Raw genomic sequence first — 19,860 nt, forward strand, 5'->3', positions numbered from 1 at the left:
CCAGGAGTGCTAGATCTGCATGGTTCACAGGAGAGCTTCTGTGAAACTTTGAAGGTAGAAGATAAGGTACTGGCAGAATTAAAGCTGTGAGAATGGGTTGTGAGTCGTGGTCGGGTCGCTCAGCCGGTAGACCCCTTGCCCGTGAATGGCAAAGGTCCCAAGTTGGAGATCGGTCCAGCACATATTTTTAATCAGCTAGTAAGTTTCATATCAGCAAACACTCCATTGTAGAGTTAAAATTTCAATATGGAAATTGAAACTATTGCTGAATTTTTAAAACTTGGCTTTTGAAACTTTTCATCTATGATAACAATGCAAGTTACTATTAGCTTGGGTATTTTCACTTTAGTGAGCCAGATATGTTTTTGTTATATTTATTGTTTGATTTTCAGTAAATGATTACTAAAAAATTTATAAATAAAAGTGAGTGTGATACATCTAACCTATGCTTTATAAAGAATGGAATCCAAAAATTAATTATACAGTGTTTTCTATGTGCCAATATCTTAATGGAGAGATAATAAGAATTCAAGGGTGCACAATACTTTGCATCCCTCTTATCTTCTTCCTTCCTTTCTTTTTTTTCACCCCCCCCCCCTATATTTTATAGGTGTGAGACTTCCTGTAAATTTCACATTTTTGTATGTGTGTTCTTTTGTTGCAGTTATATGATGTTACTAGCTGCATGGGTGAATACATCACTACAGCGTATGGACTCTTACGCCTTGTTTTTAATTATTTACCAATGAAGGATCTTAGAACAGCAGCACGCGTTTGCCGGTATGGACTTTATTGCAAATTGGTATATCTGACATTTCTTCTCAGCTACACACACACACACATATTGGACAGATCAGTTTCTTAAGAGAGTAAAACAATTGTTGTGATGAAATTATGTAAGTTTAATCTCCAACACCCTTCTTTTCATCAGTGTTTATGTTGAAAATTTGGTGTATAGCATGATTTTTTATTTTATTCCCCCCTCCCCAAGTAGTTAACTTATTATGAGAGGAAGGAGAATATTCTAGCAGATATGCATGTATTTCGCATGAATTTGGCAGGAAATGGTGTGCTTGTAGTGCCTAAATATAGTGTTGGAACACGTTAAACATCCAGCAATCACTGGACCTTTCTCCCCTTTTTTTAAGGGCGTGGAAGGAAGCTGCAGAACATGAGAAATTAAAACGTGAAAATATTGACTGGTCATTTTGGAGGAAGACTACATCCAGCACTTTACTTAATCTGGTCAATGTTGCATTCCGAAGGGAAACATTCTGTGCATCTCAGGTGTGCCTGTCATTTATGTGTGGACGTGGTGTGGAACCCCATATTGAATGTGGGAAAGGCATTGCTAGTTGCCCTTATTCTACAAAAAGAGTAGCATGTGGTAACACTCATTGTGGTAAGTAAGCCTTATACAAATATATTACTGAAATGTACACACACACACACACACACACACACACACACACACACACACACACACACACACACACACACATGCTTGAACATTGCTCCTTATTTTCCCTGCTGTTCTTTTTCTCAGGTCTCAGATGATGCTTTTGTGAAATATCTTGTGATGTTTATTGACAAAGCACATATCTAGATATAGTTTAACAGTATCATTAGTAGTGATGATTCTTATAATGTGTGTACTTTTTAGATGATAACGTTGGGGAATAAGGGGGATAGAATTTGTGTGTTTCAAAAAGTGGATTTGTTCTTTTGCTGCGTTTATAATGAAATGAAGATTTATATGCAAATAGTTCATTTTCTAGCACAAATGACATTTCAGTGATTGTGCTGTATGTATAACATGAGCTTCTGAAGAGATTGGGAATGGAATTGTATTGAAAACATTATTTTTAATGACTAATAAGTCTTCACTGCCTGACCACAGCACATGTGAAACATTCCACGTGGGAAAAATATATCTAAAAACAAAGATGATGTAACTTACCAAACGAAAGTGCTGGCAGGTTGATAGACACACAAACAAACACAAACATACACACATAATTCAAGTTTTCGCAACCAACGGCTGCTTCATCAGGAAAGAGGGAAGGAGAGGGAAAGACGAAAGGATGTGGGTTTTAAGGGAGAGGGTAAGGAGTCATTCCAATCCCGGGAGCGGAGAGACTTACCTTAGGGGGGAAAAAGGACAGGTATACAATCGCGCGCGCCCCCTCCTCCCCCCCCCCCCCCCCCCACACACACACACACATACACATCCATCCGCACATACACAGACACAAGCAGACATTTCTAAAGGCAAAGAGTTTGGGCAGAGATGTCAGTCGAGGTGGAAGTACAGAGGCAAAGATGTTGTTGAAAGACAGGTGAGGTATGAGCGGCGCCAACTTGAAATTACCAGAGATTGAGGCCTGGCGGATAACGAGAAGAGACGATATACTGAAGGGCAAGTTCCCATCTCCAGAGTTCTGACAGGTTGGTGTTAATGGGAAGTATCCAGATAACCCGGACGGTGTAACACTGTGCCAAGATGTGCTGGCCGTGCACCAAGGCATGTTTAGCCACAGGGTGATCCTCATTACCAACAAACACTGTCTGCCTGTGTCCGTTCATGCGAATGGACAGTTTGTTGCTGATCATTGCCACATAGAAAGCTTCACAGTGTAGGCAGGTCAGTTGGTAAATCACGTGGGTGCTTTCACACGTGGCTCTGCCTTTGATTGTGTACACCTTCCGGGTTACAGGACTGGAGCAGGTGGTGGTGGGAGGGTGCATGGGACAGGTTTTACACCGGGGGCGGTTACAAGGGTAGGAGCCAGAGGGTAGGGATGGTGGTTTGGGGATTTCATAGGGATGAACCAAGAGGTTACGAAGGTTAGGTGGACGGCGGAGACACACTCTTGGTGGAGTGGGGAGGATTTCATGATGGATGGATCTCATTTCAGGGCAGGATTTGAGGAAGTAGTATCCCTGCTGGAGAGCCACATACAGAGTCTGATCCAGTCCCAGAAAGTATCGTGTCACAAGTGGGGTGCTTTTGGGGTACTTCTGTGGGAGGTTCTGGGTTTGAGGGGACGAGGAAATGGCTCTGGTAATTTGCTTCTGTACCAGGTCGGGAGGGTAGTTGCGGGATGCGAAAGCTGTTTTCAAGTTGTTGGTGTAATGTTTCAGGGATTCCGGACTGGAGCACATTCGTTTGCCACGAAGACCTAGGCTGTAGGGAAGGGACCGTTTGATGTGGAATGGGTGGCAGCTGTCACAATGGAGGTACTGTTGCTTGTTGGTGGGTTTGATGTAGTCGGATGTGTGAAGCTGGCCATTGGACAGATGGAGGTCAACGTCAAGGAAAGTGGCATGGGATTTGGAGTAGGACCAGGTGAATCTGATGGAACCAAAGGAGTTGAGGTTGGAGAGGAAATTCTGGAGTTCTTCTTCACTGTGAGTCCAGATCATGAAGATGTCATCAATAAATCTGTACCAAACTTTGGGTTGACAGACCTGGGTAACCAAGAAGGCTTCCTCTAAGCGACCCATAAATAGGTTGGCGTATGAGGGGGCCATCCTGGTACCCATGGCTGTTCCCTTTAATTGTTGGTATGTCTGGCCTTCGAAAGTGAAGAAGTTGTGGGTCAGGATGAAGCTGGCTAAGGTAATGAGGAAAGAGGTTTTAGGTAGGGTGGAAGGTGATCGGCGTGAAAGGAAGTGCTCCATCGCAGCGAGGCCCTAGACATGCGGAATATTTGTGTATAAGGAAGTGGCATCAATGGTTACAAGGATGGTTTCCGGGGTAACAGATTGGGTAAGGATTCCAGGCGTTTGAGAAAGTGGTTGGTGTCTTTGATGAAGGATGGGAGACTGCATGTAATGGGTTGAAGGTGTTGATCTATGTAGGCAGAGATACGTTCTGTGGGGGCTTGGTAACCAGCTACAATGGGGCGGCCGGGATGATTGGGTTTGTGAATTTTAGGTAGAAGGTAGGGGTGCGGGGTGTCGGTGGGGTCAGGAGGTTGATGGAGTCAGGTGAGTGGTTTTGTAGGGGACCTAAGGTTCTGAGGATTCCTTGAAGCTCCGCCTGGACATCAGGAATGGGATTACCTTGGCAAACTTTGTATGTAGTGTTGTTTAAAACCTACTCCTAATGATCCAACTCCCCAAGACACTATCCAAATTGGACCATGCTTGGAACAGTTCCGTCCTCCGTCACAGCGGGACCCACCTCTTCTTCGTCAAAATCACACTCTCCAAACCCTCCAGGAATTTCTGACTTTCAGCCTTGCCTCGCAATCCTTCTTAAAAAACCTTAATCCTACTCCCAACATCACCACTGCTGAAGCCCAGGCTATCCGTGATCTGAAGGCTGACCGATCCATCGTCATTCTTCCAACGGACAAGGGTTCCACGACCGTAGTACTTGAACGTCGGGAGTATGTGGCTGAGGGACTGCGTCAGCTTTCAGACAACACTACATACAAAGTTTGCCAAGGTAATCCCATTCCTGATGTCCAGGCGGAGCTTCAAGGAATCCTCAGAACCTTAGGCCCCCTACAAAACCTTTCACCCGACTCCATCAACCTCCTGACCCCACCGACACCCCGAACCCCTACCTTCTACCTACTTCCTAAAATTCGCAAACCCATTCATCCCGGCCACCTCATTGTAGCTGGTTACCAAGCCCCCACAGAACGTATCTCTGCCTACGTAGATCAACACCTTCAACCCATTACATGCAGTCTCCCATCCTTCATCAAAGACACCAACCACTTTCTCAAACGCCTGGAATCCTTACCCAATCTGTTACCCCGGAAACCATCCTTGTAACCATTGATGCCACTTCCTTATACACAAATATTCCGCACGTCCAGGGCCTCGCTGCGATGGAGCACTTCCTTTCACGCCGATCACCTTCCACCCTACCTAAAACCTCTTTCCTCATTACCTTAGCCAGCTTCATCCTGACCCACAACTTCTTCACTTTCGAAGGCCAGACATACCAACAATTAAAGGGAACAGCCATGGGTACCAGGATGGCCCCCTCATACGCCAACCTATTTATGGGTCGCTTAGAGGAAGCCTTCTTGGTTACCCAGGTCTGCCAACCCAAAGTTTGGTACAGATTTATTGATGACATCTTCATGATCTGGACTCACAGTGAAGAAGAACTCCAGAATTTCCTCTCCAACCTCAACTCCTTTGGTTCCATCAGATTCACCTGGTCCTACTCCAAATCCCATGCCACTTTCCTTGACGTTGACCTCCATCTGTCCAATGGCCAGCTTCACACATCCGACTACATCAAACCCACCAACAAGCAACAGTACCTCCATTATGACATCTGCCACCCATTCCACATCAAACGGTACCTTCCCTACAGCCTAGGTCTTCGTGGCAAACGAATGTGCTCCAGTCTGGAATCCCTGAAACATTACACCAACAACTTGAAAACAGCTTTCGCATCCCGCAACTACCCTCCCGACCTGGTACAGAAGCAAATTACCAGAGCCATTTCCTCGTCCCCTCAAACCCAGAACCTCCCACAGAAGAACCCCAAAAGTGCCCCAGACTCTGAATGTGGCTCTCCAGCAGGGATCCTCAAATCCTGCCCTGAAATGAGATCCATCCTTCATGAAATCCTCTCCACTCCACCAAGAATGTCTTTCCGCCTTCCACCTAACCATCGTAACCTCTTGGTTCATCCCTATGAAATCCCCAAACCACCTTCCCTCCCCTTGTAACTGCCCCCGGTGTAAAACCTGTCCCATGCACTCTCCCACCACCACCTACTCCAGTCCTGTAACCCGGAAGGTGAACACGATCAAAGGCAGAGCCACATGTGAAAGCACCCACGTGATTTACCAACTGACCTGCCTACACTGTGAAGCTTTCTATGTGGCAATGACCAGCAACAAACTGTCCATTCGCATGAATGGACACAGGCAGACAGTGTTTGTTGGTAATGAGGATCACCCTGTGGCTAAACATGCCTTGGTGCACGGCCAGCACATCTTGACACAGTGTTACACGGTCCAGGTTATCTGGATACTTCCCACTAACACCAACCTGTCAGAACTCCGGAGATGGGAACTTGCCCTTCAATATATCCTCTCTTCTCGTTACCCACCAGGTCTCAATCCCGCTAATTTCAAGTTGCCGCCTCTCATACCTCACCTGTCATTCAACAACATCTTTGCCTCTGTACTTCCACCTCGACTGACATCTCTGCCCAAACTCTTTTGCCTTTACATGGTGTCTGCTTGTGTCTGTTTATGTGCGGATGGATATGTGTGTGTGCGAGTGTATACCTGTCCTTTTTTCCCCCTAAGGTAAGTCTTTCTGCTCCCGGGATTGGAATGACCCCTTACCCTCTCCTTTAAAACCCACATCCTTTCGTCTTTCCCTGTCCTTCCCTCTTTCCTGATGAAGCAACCGTTGGTTGCGGAAGCTTGAATTTTGTGTGTGTGTTTGTGTTTGTTTGTGCCTCTCTCAACATGCCAACACTTTAATATGGTAAGTTACATCATCTTTGTTTTTAGATATATTTTTCCCATGTGGAATGTTTCCATCTATTATATTCATATTGTTAATATATTTTGTCACATTTTAATATATCATACAGTCTTTTGACTTTTTACATTAACAAAGCTGAAATTACACTGTTTGCACAAAATACAAAAATACATCCGATCACATCAGAGGCATGCTTACTACTGTCTCACTCAGTGGAAATAACAATATTTCTAAGGTTTTAAAAGTTTTCTTGCAAATGAATTTCTATTAGCGTCAGTTATTACGTCATAAATGAATCCAAAAATAAACATAATAAGCTGTACTAGATTGTGTAATTAATAATAGAAATTTTATGTACGGCAAATAATTTGTAATTTCAAATGTTTCTAAAAAGAATAATTTTAATTGTACATTCAGAACTAGTAGTTATTGACCATAATGTCCAAAATAAAGTAATTCCTTTTCATAAATTTTAGCTTGAAATATAACATATTGTGTATAAAATTATACGAAAGTTTTCAGAAACTCAGCTGAGTTAATATTGACCTGTCCAAAATTCGAAAAATAATACTAGTATTGACAACTACTGTTGAGTAAAAGTAATCCTAGAGGTGGATGTCCCATTACAGTGGGTCAAAGGCAATGACTAACAAAGGTTGAGGCCAGGAGGATTGCTAGAATGTACGATATAGTGTAGGCAGAGTTCCCACATGCGCGATTCAGAAAAGCTGGTGTTGGTGGGGAGGATCCAGTTGGCACAGGCTCTGAAGCTGTCATTGAAATGAAGAACTTTGGCAGTGTGCTCAGCAACTGAGTGGTCCAGCTATTTATAGGCCTCAGTTTGTTGGTGGCCATTCATGGGGACAGACAGCCTGTTGGTTGCCATGCCCACATGGAATGCAGCACAATGGTTGCAGCTTAGATTGTAGATCACATGACTTGTTTAACAGGTAGTCTTGTCTTTGATGGTATAGATGATGCTTGTGACTGGACTGGAGTAGGTGGTGGTGAGAGGATGTATGGCACAGGTCTTCCATTGAGGTCTGTTATAGGGCTATGAGTCTTGGGACAGGGGTTATGTAAGGATGGACAAAGATATCCTCGTATCTCTAGATGCAAGACATCCTACCACCACTTATTGTAGTCCAGTCACAAGCATCCCCTATCCGTTCAAAGGCAGGGCTGTTTGTGAAACCAGTCATGTGATCTACAACCTAAGCTGCAGCCACTGTCCTGCATTCTATGTGGGCATGACAAACAACAAGCTGTCAGTCCGCATGAATGGCTACCGACAAACTGTGGCCAAGGAACAGCTGGAACATCCAGTTGCTGAGCACGCTACCCAACACTATATTCTTCATTTCACTGACTGCTTCACAGCCTGTGTCATCTGGATTATATCCACCGACACCAGCTTTTCTGAATTGTGCAAGTGGGAACTCACCCTACAATATATCCTACATTCCTGTAACCCTCCTGGCCTCAACCCTCATTAGTCATCATCCTGTATCCACCTGTTCCCATTCCAACACTTCTTAGCCCTCTATTACACCAGCACACCACTGTCTTTTTACTTCTCTCTTTTTACTACCCCCCTCCCCGCCAGCCAGCCCTCTAACCTCCTGACTGCCGCTAGCTACCATACCCTCTCCACACCTCATCTCTGTATGCTCCCACAAGCAGCACTTTACTACCGTTCCCAACATCTACCCTGCTATCCCTCTCCCTCCCTGCTCTAGCCTCCTCCTTATCCCCACCACCCAGTTTGCTTCTCCCATCATGTGCTGCTGCTCACTGTTTGGCCTTGGCAGCCAGAGACATTTTTTTTATGGGTGGGGGGGAGTGTATTGTCTATTCTCATGAAGACCTATTTGGCCAAAAGCTTTGTCAGACAGTCTTTTCGTTGTGCCTATGTGCAACTCAGCATCTCCGCTTTATGGTGAGGAGTAGCAACTATCCCTTTCATAATACTGATATTTTTCCCAGTGATGGATGACTTGAAGAAGACCTTGGCCGTAAAAGTCTGCTTTTTGGCTGTTGAGGAGACATACCACCTCGAAAATCACCTTGTTGTCATTTGGGAAATGTTTGCCATGCAATGATTTCTTTATCTGTGAAAGCGTAAAAAGTCATTGGGAGTCATGTCAGGAGAACACAGATGATGAGGCAAAATTTGATAGCACATGAAGGAGCATGTGTGGCTTGTGTCATGGACCAAAAACAACCTCCTTGAACAGCTTCCAGTAACATAGTTAGGCACTTTGGTAATATACACCTGTGTAGTTGGGCCCTTACAAGCATAATCTATTACCTTCACACCATGGCAAATCAAAACACACTCAGCATTGCGCTGCTTGGTGATGCTTCGGTCTTCACCCATTTTGGGAGTGGAGGATAAATAGGTTTCTACTGCTCCTTTGGCACAGAGTCAGTGATACACTTCACTCATCGGTTGTGATTAGGCAGCTGAAGGAGTCATTTGGCTTGGCCTCACATAGGTGCCACATTTCAACTGCTGCCTCAGTTCAGCAGTCACAATACCCTGCAGGTGGTGATCTTAGTCATGTTCAAAATGTTGTGCAAAATGTGAGGTATTTTCAATTTTTCCACTACCATTTCAATTGTGATACACTGGTCTTCAGGCAACCAGTCCTCTATTCCTGTTCAGATTCTCAGCATCACATAACCACTGTGTCTTATGATTGTGCATTGTTGCCATACATTTCCACCAACTCAGTATGGATAGTTGCTTAGTTGCTCTGTTGCTCCCCTGCTTACTTTTTAGTTTTCAATTTATGGTTTTTAATTGTTTTCTGGGCTCACTGGATGCTCCCTGTTCAGTGGTAATAGCTGGTAGACCTTTACTGCCAAATGGGCAGCATCTGGTGGCAGAAGTTCAAGCACATCCACCAGTATTGGAGGTAGTGAGCTTCTGCAAATCATGTTTTTAGCCTCTCAAGACACTATTTCCGTACAAACTGAAGCCAGTGCCACAAGAGCAGTGTACCATGTCATAGTCTGGCCTGCTCAGGGTCACATGGTGTCACCCCATGGTAGAGCATGGAAATAAAAAGACAGTGCAGCACACATGGTCTCTCATATCTACAAGCAGAACTCCAAGGTTTAACTGTCACCTAAAAATAAATAAAGTTACATAAATAATTTTTTGTTTGATCGAATAGTCCGAGGTTGCACTGCCAGTTCATAGTGTCCAACAGGCTTAATATTTCATTGATCAGACATGTCATCATCATCAGGTGTGCTGACAAACTGAGCTCCTGAGGGCATGCGGCCTTCTGATATCCCCTCCGAGCCACTCCATCTGTGATCCATGCCTGCTTCAGCAGTCGCAGAGACACTAATGTCAGCATCTGTGATAGCTTTGATGTAAGTTTGCTGTCTGCCCTCATCGCCAGATCACTTTGTTTGCTGAGAATCTTCTTAATTAAACTCGGTGCTGGTTCCCAAGTCTTGTTAATATTATAGCTTCAATCTTGGCTGATGAAATCATCCTTGGTGCAAATTTCTACTGTCTCTCTAAACGACACTGTCCCAGTATTTGCAAATCTGTGTGAAGATCCTGGTATATTCGTATTCCATAGCGTGTTTCTCAGACAAACAGTGCTGTATGAGTGCTGACTCATTGGCATACATCAGTCGAGTGTGCCTCGGGTGTTCTTGGCAACGATCTTCGACGGTGTGTGATATCTGTCCAATATATGCCAACCCACACTGTCATGGAATCTGGTATACGTTTTCCTTCCAACCGAGATCATCTTGGATGCTTTGCTAAAATGCTAGTGTTTCATTGGGTGGGAAAAGACAATTTGTACTTGGTGCTTCAATATGCGCCTGATTTTTCACAATCATATACCATTGTACAGCATAAAGGCAACGACTGCCTCTTCCTCCGTGACATCTTCCATCTCCACAGGTTGTACTGTTGTGGCAGGGCAGAGAATGCACCTAATCTGCCATACTGGGTACCAATTTTTTCTGAATACAGTTCTCAGGTGTTCCAAACTCTCTGGATCTGAAATGGTGTTTGCCTTGTGTACTAGTGTTTTTAGTGCCCCATTCCTCTCCAAAATGTGGTGGCAGTGTCTGCATGCAAATACAGGTTAGTGCGTGTTTTCTTCTGATACATACTGTGGCCCAGGGTGTCATCAGTTCTTCTTGTGACCATGACATCCAGTAATGGTAATCTTCCTTCTGCTTTGGTCTCCATAGCAAATTTCATGTTGAGATGTATGGAGTTCAAATGTGAAAGGAAATTGAGGAGCTTGTCGTTTCTGTGGGGCCAGATGACAAACGTATCATCTACCTAATGGAAAAACACGTGGGTTTCCATTTGGATGAAATCAGGGCTTCCTCTTGGAAATGCTCCAATACAAATATGCAGGTACCCAGAATGGCAGATTAGGCGCGCTCTCCACCCTACCACAACAGTACAACCTGTGGAGACAGAAGTAGTTACTGAGGAAGAGGTGGCTACTGTCTTTATACCATACACTGGTACACTATCGACAAAAATCGGATGCACACTGAAGAAGCAAAGAGTAAAAACTGTCTTTTGATTTCCAAATAAAACACTAGTATTATTGAGAAACATCAAAGGTGATCTCGGTTTGCAGAAGGCCAGCATATACCAGATTCCACATCAATGTGGGAAGACACATGTTGGATGGAAAGTGCACACCATTGAAGAAGTTGCTGTAGAATTCATTCTAGTCCTTAGACTTCAGTGGGGGCAACATCTGTCGTGTACTAACAATAAACTTTAGAATGTTGTTTAAGGAGTTGAGTGTGATTAATGGGAACATAGTATAAAGAATGGGAAGACATGAAAGGTGAAAAATAATGGCTAGAACCAAGAGGAAATCACACATCAGTACAATTTTAAATCATTGTTGTAAGGTACTGATAAAGATTGTACTCATATTCGTAAGATAATATACTACATCGTGTTGTGAGTTTCCAGTCCACTCAATTAAAGAACGAAACTTGATGCTGTACAAGAAGAAAGACCACAATGTAAAAATAAAATTAATCCATCACATAAACTTGAATCCAGACAAAGCTGTGCAATCTGTGTAGTGTCAGTCGTTATTTTTTCTTTAGCGTTCAAGCAGAAGACAATAGGCTTCTTCAATAACTACACCATAACTCGCGTCATCTGTATGCCTCACCCCATCCAAACACTTCCTCTTAAGTTTGGCTTATATATTGATGTAGAACGACTCTAACTCAGATATTTTGTGAGAATTTGATTCATTACTTTTTCTTAAGTTCGATAGAAACAGTTTAGGTCACCTGGCTTGTGGAAGCTGGCAATTACTTAAAAACATTATAGGTCTTTGGTATCCTGTTACGAGTAATACACTTCACTGTCACTAAATTATTGTGGTAGTTATTATCAGTGATGACTCGTGCAGAATTTTACCAATGTTCTACAATGTGGCAGCCTATAGCATTCTGATGTACAAGGGTAGTAATCATAACTAAATTGAATAGATTAATTTTATGTATATAAATTGAACTGTTCAGATATATTTAAATTTTATAATTAAATGTTTAACATAGTGAGGAATAAAAAGGTTGATGGAACCAGTGGGAATCAAATCTATGCAGCCAAATTCAGAGTCTGTGTCTTTAACCAATTGGCTACCATGCTGTTATGAGAATATCTGGTCAAAAATCCCTCATATGTAAATCTTTAGAGAGGATTTTACCTTTCACTGTGGGACTCAGGCAAAATAAACTTGAAAGTGGCATCTACTTGCTTTGCCTCACAGAGTTTCAAACAATCAGTGAGCATCATTCCGTAGCGTCCTGTTGATCGATTTGCATTTGGAGATCATCTACCTAACTCCTTAAATCTCGCTTTTGCCTCCAAAGATCTACTGGAGAAGGGCTTCATTAGCAGATTGCATACAGAAAACACTTTCATACTAAAAGATGATGACTTTTTCCATTTTGCTGTAGTAATTTTATTTGCTCATGGCTAGTTTGTTTTGCAGGCCATTCTCACTTGATGTGGTTCTGCAGTTGAAAACTGTGTGTTACATATTGAAATGTCAGCATCTGTAAATTTGTGTTTTCTATTCATTTGTAATTGTCAAGCTGTCAAACCAAGACAGAATTTCTGAACTAAAACAAATAGAAAACATTAAATTCAAGACACTGACATTTGAATAGGCAAGGCATATTTTGTCCATTATAATTATCCGGGCTGTTATGCCGTGATCGGTTGATGAATGCTGTGGTGATTCCCAACGTTTCGTCTCCGACTGCGGGAGACATCTTCAAGGGGGTCCGTAGCTTGATGGAAGATCCAACACACACACTGGCTCGCTACTGACTGAATTATAATGGACATGATATTTCCGGCCGTGAAAGTTTACATTTTAGTATAAGGCATATTTTTCTATTGCAGAACCACAAAATCAGTTGAGAATGGACCTGGAGGCTGAAACTAGTCATAAACAAATAAAATTAATACAGCTAAAGTGGAAAATGCCACCTTCTTTTAATAAATCCAATGCTTTAGTATTTGCTATGGGGGGGGGGGGGGGGGAGAGAGAGACTCTCATACTAACTTTACTCATATACTCGCTTTTTTAATGACCATCTATAACTTTTTGAGTTACAAAAGTAGTAATCATAACTAAATTGAATATACTTATTTTGTTTTAAAGAAATTTCTTCCATTTGACCATTAATTATTCATTTATTGCACGCATTCATGACTTCGGGTTTGTAGCCATTCTCAGGTGCATGTTGAAATGTTAAAATGTGTCTGACCTGTCTGTATGTAAATTGAACTGCTTAAATATATCTAAATTTTATAATTAATGGATTAACATAATGGGGGGGGGGGGGGCATGGGATCAAATCTGAGTTCACAAGTTGCCAGTCAGTGGCCTCCCACTTGCTCAAGGAGCCATTATGGCAGCTACTCATCAAAAATCTCTCATACAGTACACTTGCACAATACATTAAAAGTAGTTTCGAAGATGAATACTGATTTAGTACTGTGAGCAAATTAGAACTTATAGTGCCGGAAGGATGACGTCACATCAGAGCATCCACAGTTGAAAACAGACAGCTGTGTTCCTTGTCTGAGTTGATCTTAGTGTGGCTGAGCATCATTATGTCAGGCAGAGAGCACTACAAACATGGTTTTGTTCATTTTATTTGCATACGAGCACACATTCAAAGAGAAATGGATTTATTTTAGTACAGTGTGCAGTTAGAATTCGATAAGAAAGAGCATAATTGAAGTGCAATATTTACAGAGTGCTGTAGCATAAATTGCATGTACAACTGTTCCTCCCCTCACCCTCTTACTTTCCATCCCTGTAACCCATCTCTTTCCTTTTATCTACCTCCAGCTGACACACACACACACACACACACACACACACACACACACACACACACACACACACCATATAAAGATTTGATGATTGTTCTTTTGGCTCACACTTAATCTAAGACGACTGACTAAGTCATCAGTATGGTGCAAATAATAGGGTATGTTTTACTGTTATTTTTGTACGCTCTCAGTATTTTGCCAGTAAGTTTTATAATACAGTATTCCACTTTTTTTCTGAATTAAAATTGGCTAATCTAATTTCTTCTTTTTAGTATGTCAGTATGTACAAAAAATGGTACATCCAGAATCATGTAGCATATTGCTGGAGGCAGATGGTATTGTTGGGACATCTACTAACATGGATCGTACAGAGGAAGTTGAAGGCTTGCAAGGGTGTGTGTCAACACTCCTTTTACCAAAAATGACAGATGTTAATATCACTACATTTTATGTTGACGAGACTGAACTCAATAAATTCCAACGGGTTAGTATGTCCTGACTATATTTGCCTTCTAAGTGCATTGTATTATGCTTAGAGAATGCATACAGCGTGTGGAAAATAAAAAAGCACTGTATGGAGCAAGACACATAATTGAACTGTGTTTTTCCACACTTGCTTTCTTTTTGTGGCCTCATTTCAGATTTTATTACTACATTGTAAGACTGCCCACTATTTCTTCACACTGTGCATTAAATTTCTGAGTAAATTGAACTTTGCTGTTCTTTGCAACATATTTCCTGATCTGACCTCATACAGGTTCCATGATACTCAAATTTCAATGGTGTGACAAGTGTGACAAGGAAACATCACCAACTCAACCTCATATTTTAAGGAGAACAAAGCAAACTTTCAAGATGTCAGCCCCAGCAATATGCCCCACAGGAAAATTTGAGACACTGTTGTGACAGAACACAGTTTTGATCTTCTGAATGTATAGCTTGTAAACATGAGTGCAAAGTGTTTTACAGCGGAGTGACAACCAGAGCCTCCTGTTCGCAGTATGTTGATGGCAAGAGGAAGAAGAAGGGAGTTACTTCAGCTGAACATGTTTTGGAATCTTGGATGAGAGGCCTTATTTTACATGAAAGGCATACATAATATGTCTACCTCACACAAGTACACGCTCGGTGTTTCCTGAAAATCAAATTGAATAAACAAACATAAGCAACTGAAGAATTATTATGAAATGGAGTTAATTTATTTACAATTTAATCATGCCAGTCACATTGAAGAATAGTGCAACTCGTGTGAGAATAGTTGACTTTAACAGTGTTAGTTTTCAATTCAAAGAAAATAACACACAACAATGATGTTAATAATTGAATAGTGTTACACTATTTTTTTTAACACCACTCTCGCACATTTCATTAATATGAACTGCATTTGTGAGTCAGAACATAAAAGTTTTCAAAGCAATGAGATTTTGGCACCAACTACAGGCTAGAAACCATGCACTGTGATAAAATGTACAAAACACTACCACTTGTTTGTTCGGCGACATTATGATTACGAACCTCTTACTCGCTCTGTTTATACAGTACTCCATTCCCGGACATTAGGTGCCCGCAGAGAGCCGGAACAACGGACAGACACACACTGCATGCGAAGTGTCAGAAGGTCATAACCGCATACTTTCAGAATTGTGGCTCAACTTTTCACACATGAGTGATTGCTGCTATGGCTTATGTCCTGGATGTGTGCTTTGTTTACTTAAAATATGAGGTTGAGTTGGTGATGTTTGCTTGTCAGTCCCCTCTTCCAGTTTATCTACAATTGACAGAGTTAAGTGATGTTCATTTTGATCTGTAAGATGTACGGAATACACTTTTCACAGATCAGAATATAGATATAGATACTCTTTTATGTTGGTGAATCAGCAGTGCCTGTGGTGCAAGTTTTTTGAAGTGCACTCTTTCTTCCCGCAGTAACAGTTGAGTAGGTCTTGGAAGTAATCTGCTAGTATCATTCAATTCTCTTTAGTATTCACCTTTAATATTCCAGTTGCTTGATGAAGACACAGTGTTGGTGGTTGGTAATAAGATAAGTCCTCCTTAAAGGTCTTGTCAAAATTTCTAGTATTGTTTTGGAGGAACTCTGTGAATCTGGTTTTGTTATAAAATCATTTTTCTCTGTGCATGGTTTAGGAGTTTATTTTCTTCCTCTGTAGAAAATACTCCCCTTTTTTCAGTAGTTCTGTGTCTGTTTCTCTGATTCAGAGTTTGATTTGGCCACGTGTAACTTTAACGTCGGTTGTGTTTGACCATCTGCAATCTCGTTGATCTTGCTCACATGTGTTGTGTAAGAGAATATTGGTGTCAAGACTTTCAGCACACATCCTTGGAAAGCGTTTGATTTTGTATCTAGATCTGTTGGGCTGGAACATCAATTTTTGTATAAAATAATGATTCAAACCAAAAACTAATCTCCACATCCGGATGTTTTGGATTTCAGCTTTTTTTTCTGGAAACAATGTGATCAATTTGGAATTTCTTTGGTAAAGGGATTGAGGATTTTCAAGTTTTCTTTTTATGTGGAGCTCTTTAAAGATACTTTTCCATGAGTTTCAAATCTTAAGTTTTACAGAAGCACAAGGCACACTCCACTATTATTCTTCAGCACTTGTTAATGTAGTATGCCACTAAACTTACAAATTGTAAAAAGTAATAAAGTTACTTTACAGAAGTTCCTAATATTGTTCTTTTGAAAGTCTTCTTCAGTTAGTGATAGCTGTAAGTTTAAAGAAACCAGCTACCTGTAATTGAAGAAGGCTCCCAAAAAAACAGTACTAGGAACTTCTATAAAACTTTTAAACAAAGCCTCCAGACGTACCAACCACCTACCATTTGCTTCAAGAATGAATTTGAAAAATTAGCCCCAAATAACGAAGAAAACTGTGAAATATTAGCAAGCTATTTCAATGCAGTAGCAAATTGCGAGGAACCAAGAACAAGCTTTCCAGAGCAGAATCCAGGATGCACTCACACAAACTCAGAACCACCCGGCATGGATGAAACCCAAATATCTTTAAAGACCTGAAGAAAGACAAGGCCCACAAGGAAGATTCATAAACTGCTGAAAATGGCAGGTGCAGGAATGGTCAAGAAGCTATATGGACTCTTTCAAAAATGTGGGAAACGGAAGCTATTTGAGAAGACTAGAAAATAACATAGATCACCCAATCCACAAAAAAAGGAGATAAAACCGAACCCAACAACTATAGAACAATATCCCTTCTTTCAATGACTTACAAAATTCTTTCAAAATCATTACAAAAACAGCCTGGAAAGCAAACTGGATCGACAATTAGGAGAGTACCAAGGAGGGTTTAGAAAAGGACTATCCTGTGTGGAACAAATTTTAAATCTGAAATTCATAATCAGGTATAGAAGAATGAGATCTAAAAGCATTTATATAACATTTGTAGATTTCAAAAAAGCATATGATTGAATTGACAGGAAAACATTATCTAACACCTTAAGAGCTTGGAGCTGACAACAACTCAGTGGCAATCTTGAAAGACACACTAAAAAATACAAAAGGCAAAATTTTTAGGCAAAACCTCCATGGCTTCTTAGGTCGAAACTAGTGTAAGGCGGGGAAGTGACTGTCCCCACTGCTGTTCAGTTGTGTGCTAGTAGTGGTAATCAGGTAATGGAGGAAAAGAACAGAAGGAGAAGGAATTAGAAGAATCACAATTGGGTGAGTTTTGATTGTCTGGTTTTTGTAGATAGTCTTGCAATCTTCGTTGAATCTCTAGTAGATGCAACAGTGCAGATAAATCTCCTAAAAGAGACAGCTTCAGAAGCAGGCCTAAATATATCTTTTGAAAAAACAGAATACATAACAGATGTGAAGATGGCACAGAAGCATATGGAAACTGATTATGGCAGAATAAAATATCTAGATGAAATAATACAACCAAATGCTCAACTAACAAAGAACCTGCATAACAAGAAATCTATTTCGATAAATGAAAAACTTCAATACTAAAACATTGTCATTAAACCAGAATGTCTTTACGTGTCAGAATGCCTTTCATTAAATACAGCCAAAAAATCAGGTGTAATAGAAAAGAAGAAAAGGAAAATAATAATGAAAATTTTGGGAACAAAATATGAGAATGAGAAATGGAAATTTAGAAGTAATAAGGTAGTCCATGAAAAAATAGAGCAAATATCAGACATTATGAGGAAGAGAAGAGTTGCATTTATGGGCACGTAAAAAGGCTAGATGAAAATAGGATAACAAAAAGAATTTTTAATTTCTTTGATAGAAACTGCAGAACATCAATGACTTGCATAAAAGAAGTTAAATCAGATCTGAGGGAAATTTAAATAATGGAGGAAGAAGTAGAAGAAAAAGTTTCAGAGCAAAAGTAAACAGTTTCAAATCTTCCAGGAGAAAGCAAAGGAAAAGATAGGTGCAACATGTGGACAGAAGAAAGAAGAGAAAAACATAGAGAAAGAATGAAAAATTACTACAAAGAAAGAAAGGAGGGAAAGAAGAATGCATAAGTTACCTCATGAAGTCCCTAGTACCCCAAACCAATTTATTTTTTTAAAAAAGTAACTTACATTATTTCCTATCAGAAAGGACCCTGAGAATGATCATAAATACACATTTTCATCTTTAGGTGGCACACAAAAATGTAAACAGTTCAGAGATCGAACAGATGCAGAAATACAACACCTTGTACATCGCAGAACATTAATTACCAGTTTACATTTTGATTCCATGGTGTGCTAACAAATATATCGTTTAAATCCTTACAGTCTTTTTGACAAAAAATATCATTATCATAAACAAGTAAGAAAGTACTTATAAACCTAAATTTCAGCACATTTATGTGTTAGTGTAAAGATTTGGTAATTTGGGAATTGTTTTCATGATTTAGGCTACTCTAAAATAAATGGTAGTAAAAGTACAGTGTATCAGTTAGTATACTTGGGCATACTCTCCACCTTTTCAAACCTGAATTTTTTCTAGAGGAAGGAAAATTTTTCTTTATCTGGTAATGTCCTTAGATGATTTTTTTTAAAAATGATTGTAGATGCAAGGTTTATACAGAAATATGTGCCTGTTTTCAAAACATGCTTTGTACACATGGCTTCATTTTGTGGACTAAAATAACTAATTATGAAAAATTCTCTGTTCTAATAAATAGTAAAGTGATCATTCAATAATTAGCATGCAAAATAACGATAACAATATTAATTTATAGAGTGGAATATAGTGAACCAACCACATCCGTGTGTTGTGGTGGTCATGTGCTGCTGCACACTGCACCAATGACTTGCTGATATTTCCATAGTGATCCCCAAAAGTTTGCAGCATTTGCACATGATGAAAGGGTTGAACATTCACAAATGTGTATCTCCGGTTTTCATTGCGAAAAAAAAAAAAACTTCTGTTGCAGTGAAGACACAGTAAAAAGTTAATGTACACAATTGCCCGAAAGGGTTAAAAATAGTTCGTCACCACTGCCTCAGCTTTGTCATTGAATATGTTCTGCCCATGCTTTCTGTTATGAATAAGAAATTCAAGTTCTTTATAGAATTTCAGTTTGTAGTTTTGTTTATTTTATGAAATGTTATTAGATCATTATCTGTGTCAAAAGCATGTCTTGTTTCATTAACGTGATTGGCCACTATCGTTTAAAATTTTAATTTATTTCTGGTATCATAAACAGTTGTAATTTCCCGACCACAGTCCAGCACGTATGACATAAAGGTACTAGGTTTCCATAGGGACATTGGGTAGCACCACTACATCCCCTCCCCCACAACACCTCCCCACCCCCTTTGCCTATCCCCATAGAATGTGAACTCTAAATATTGCAAGGACAGTTGGATAGTTGCATTTGAGTTCTTTTGCTACCAGCCTCTGGAAAACGCACTCAAGGTAGTCCTCTGGAGTTGTACCTCTAAACAAGATATTGTCAAGGCGTACATCACAGTTGGAATATCTTGCAATTAATCCATGAAACAGTGGAATATGGTAGAGC

The 19,860-nt window shown here is 40.6% G+C and overlaps 1 protein-coding gene across 8 annotated transcripts in view; it reads left to right on the forward strand.

Annotated features, from left to right (window-relative positions):
* LOC126091885 (F-box only protein 22-like) overlaps nt 1-19,860 on the forward strand; it is a 486,064-nt gene that overhangs the window by 385,845 nt on the left and 80,359 nt on the right. For all 8 annotated transcript variants that reach the window (XM_049907173.1, XM_049907177.1, XM_049907180.1 and 5 more), the window contains exons 4-6: nt 665-780; nt 1,149-1,402; nt 14,128-14,339. In XM_049907173.1, the coding sequence (XP_049763130.1) occupies nt 665-780; nt 1,149-1,402; nt 14,128-14,339 (582 nt within the window). The remainder of the gene's footprint in view (nt 1-664; nt 781-1,148; nt 1,403-14,127; nt 14,340-19,860) is intronic.

The sequence above is a fragment of the Schistocerca cancellata genome, chromosome 7, assembly GCF_023864275.1.
Source record: "Schistocerca cancellata isolate TAMUIC-IGC-003103 chromosome 7, iqSchCanc2.1, whole genome shotgun sequence".
Classification (NCBI taxonomy): Eukaryota; Metazoa; Arthropoda; class Insecta; order Orthoptera; family Acrididae; genus Schistocerca; species Schistocerca cancellata.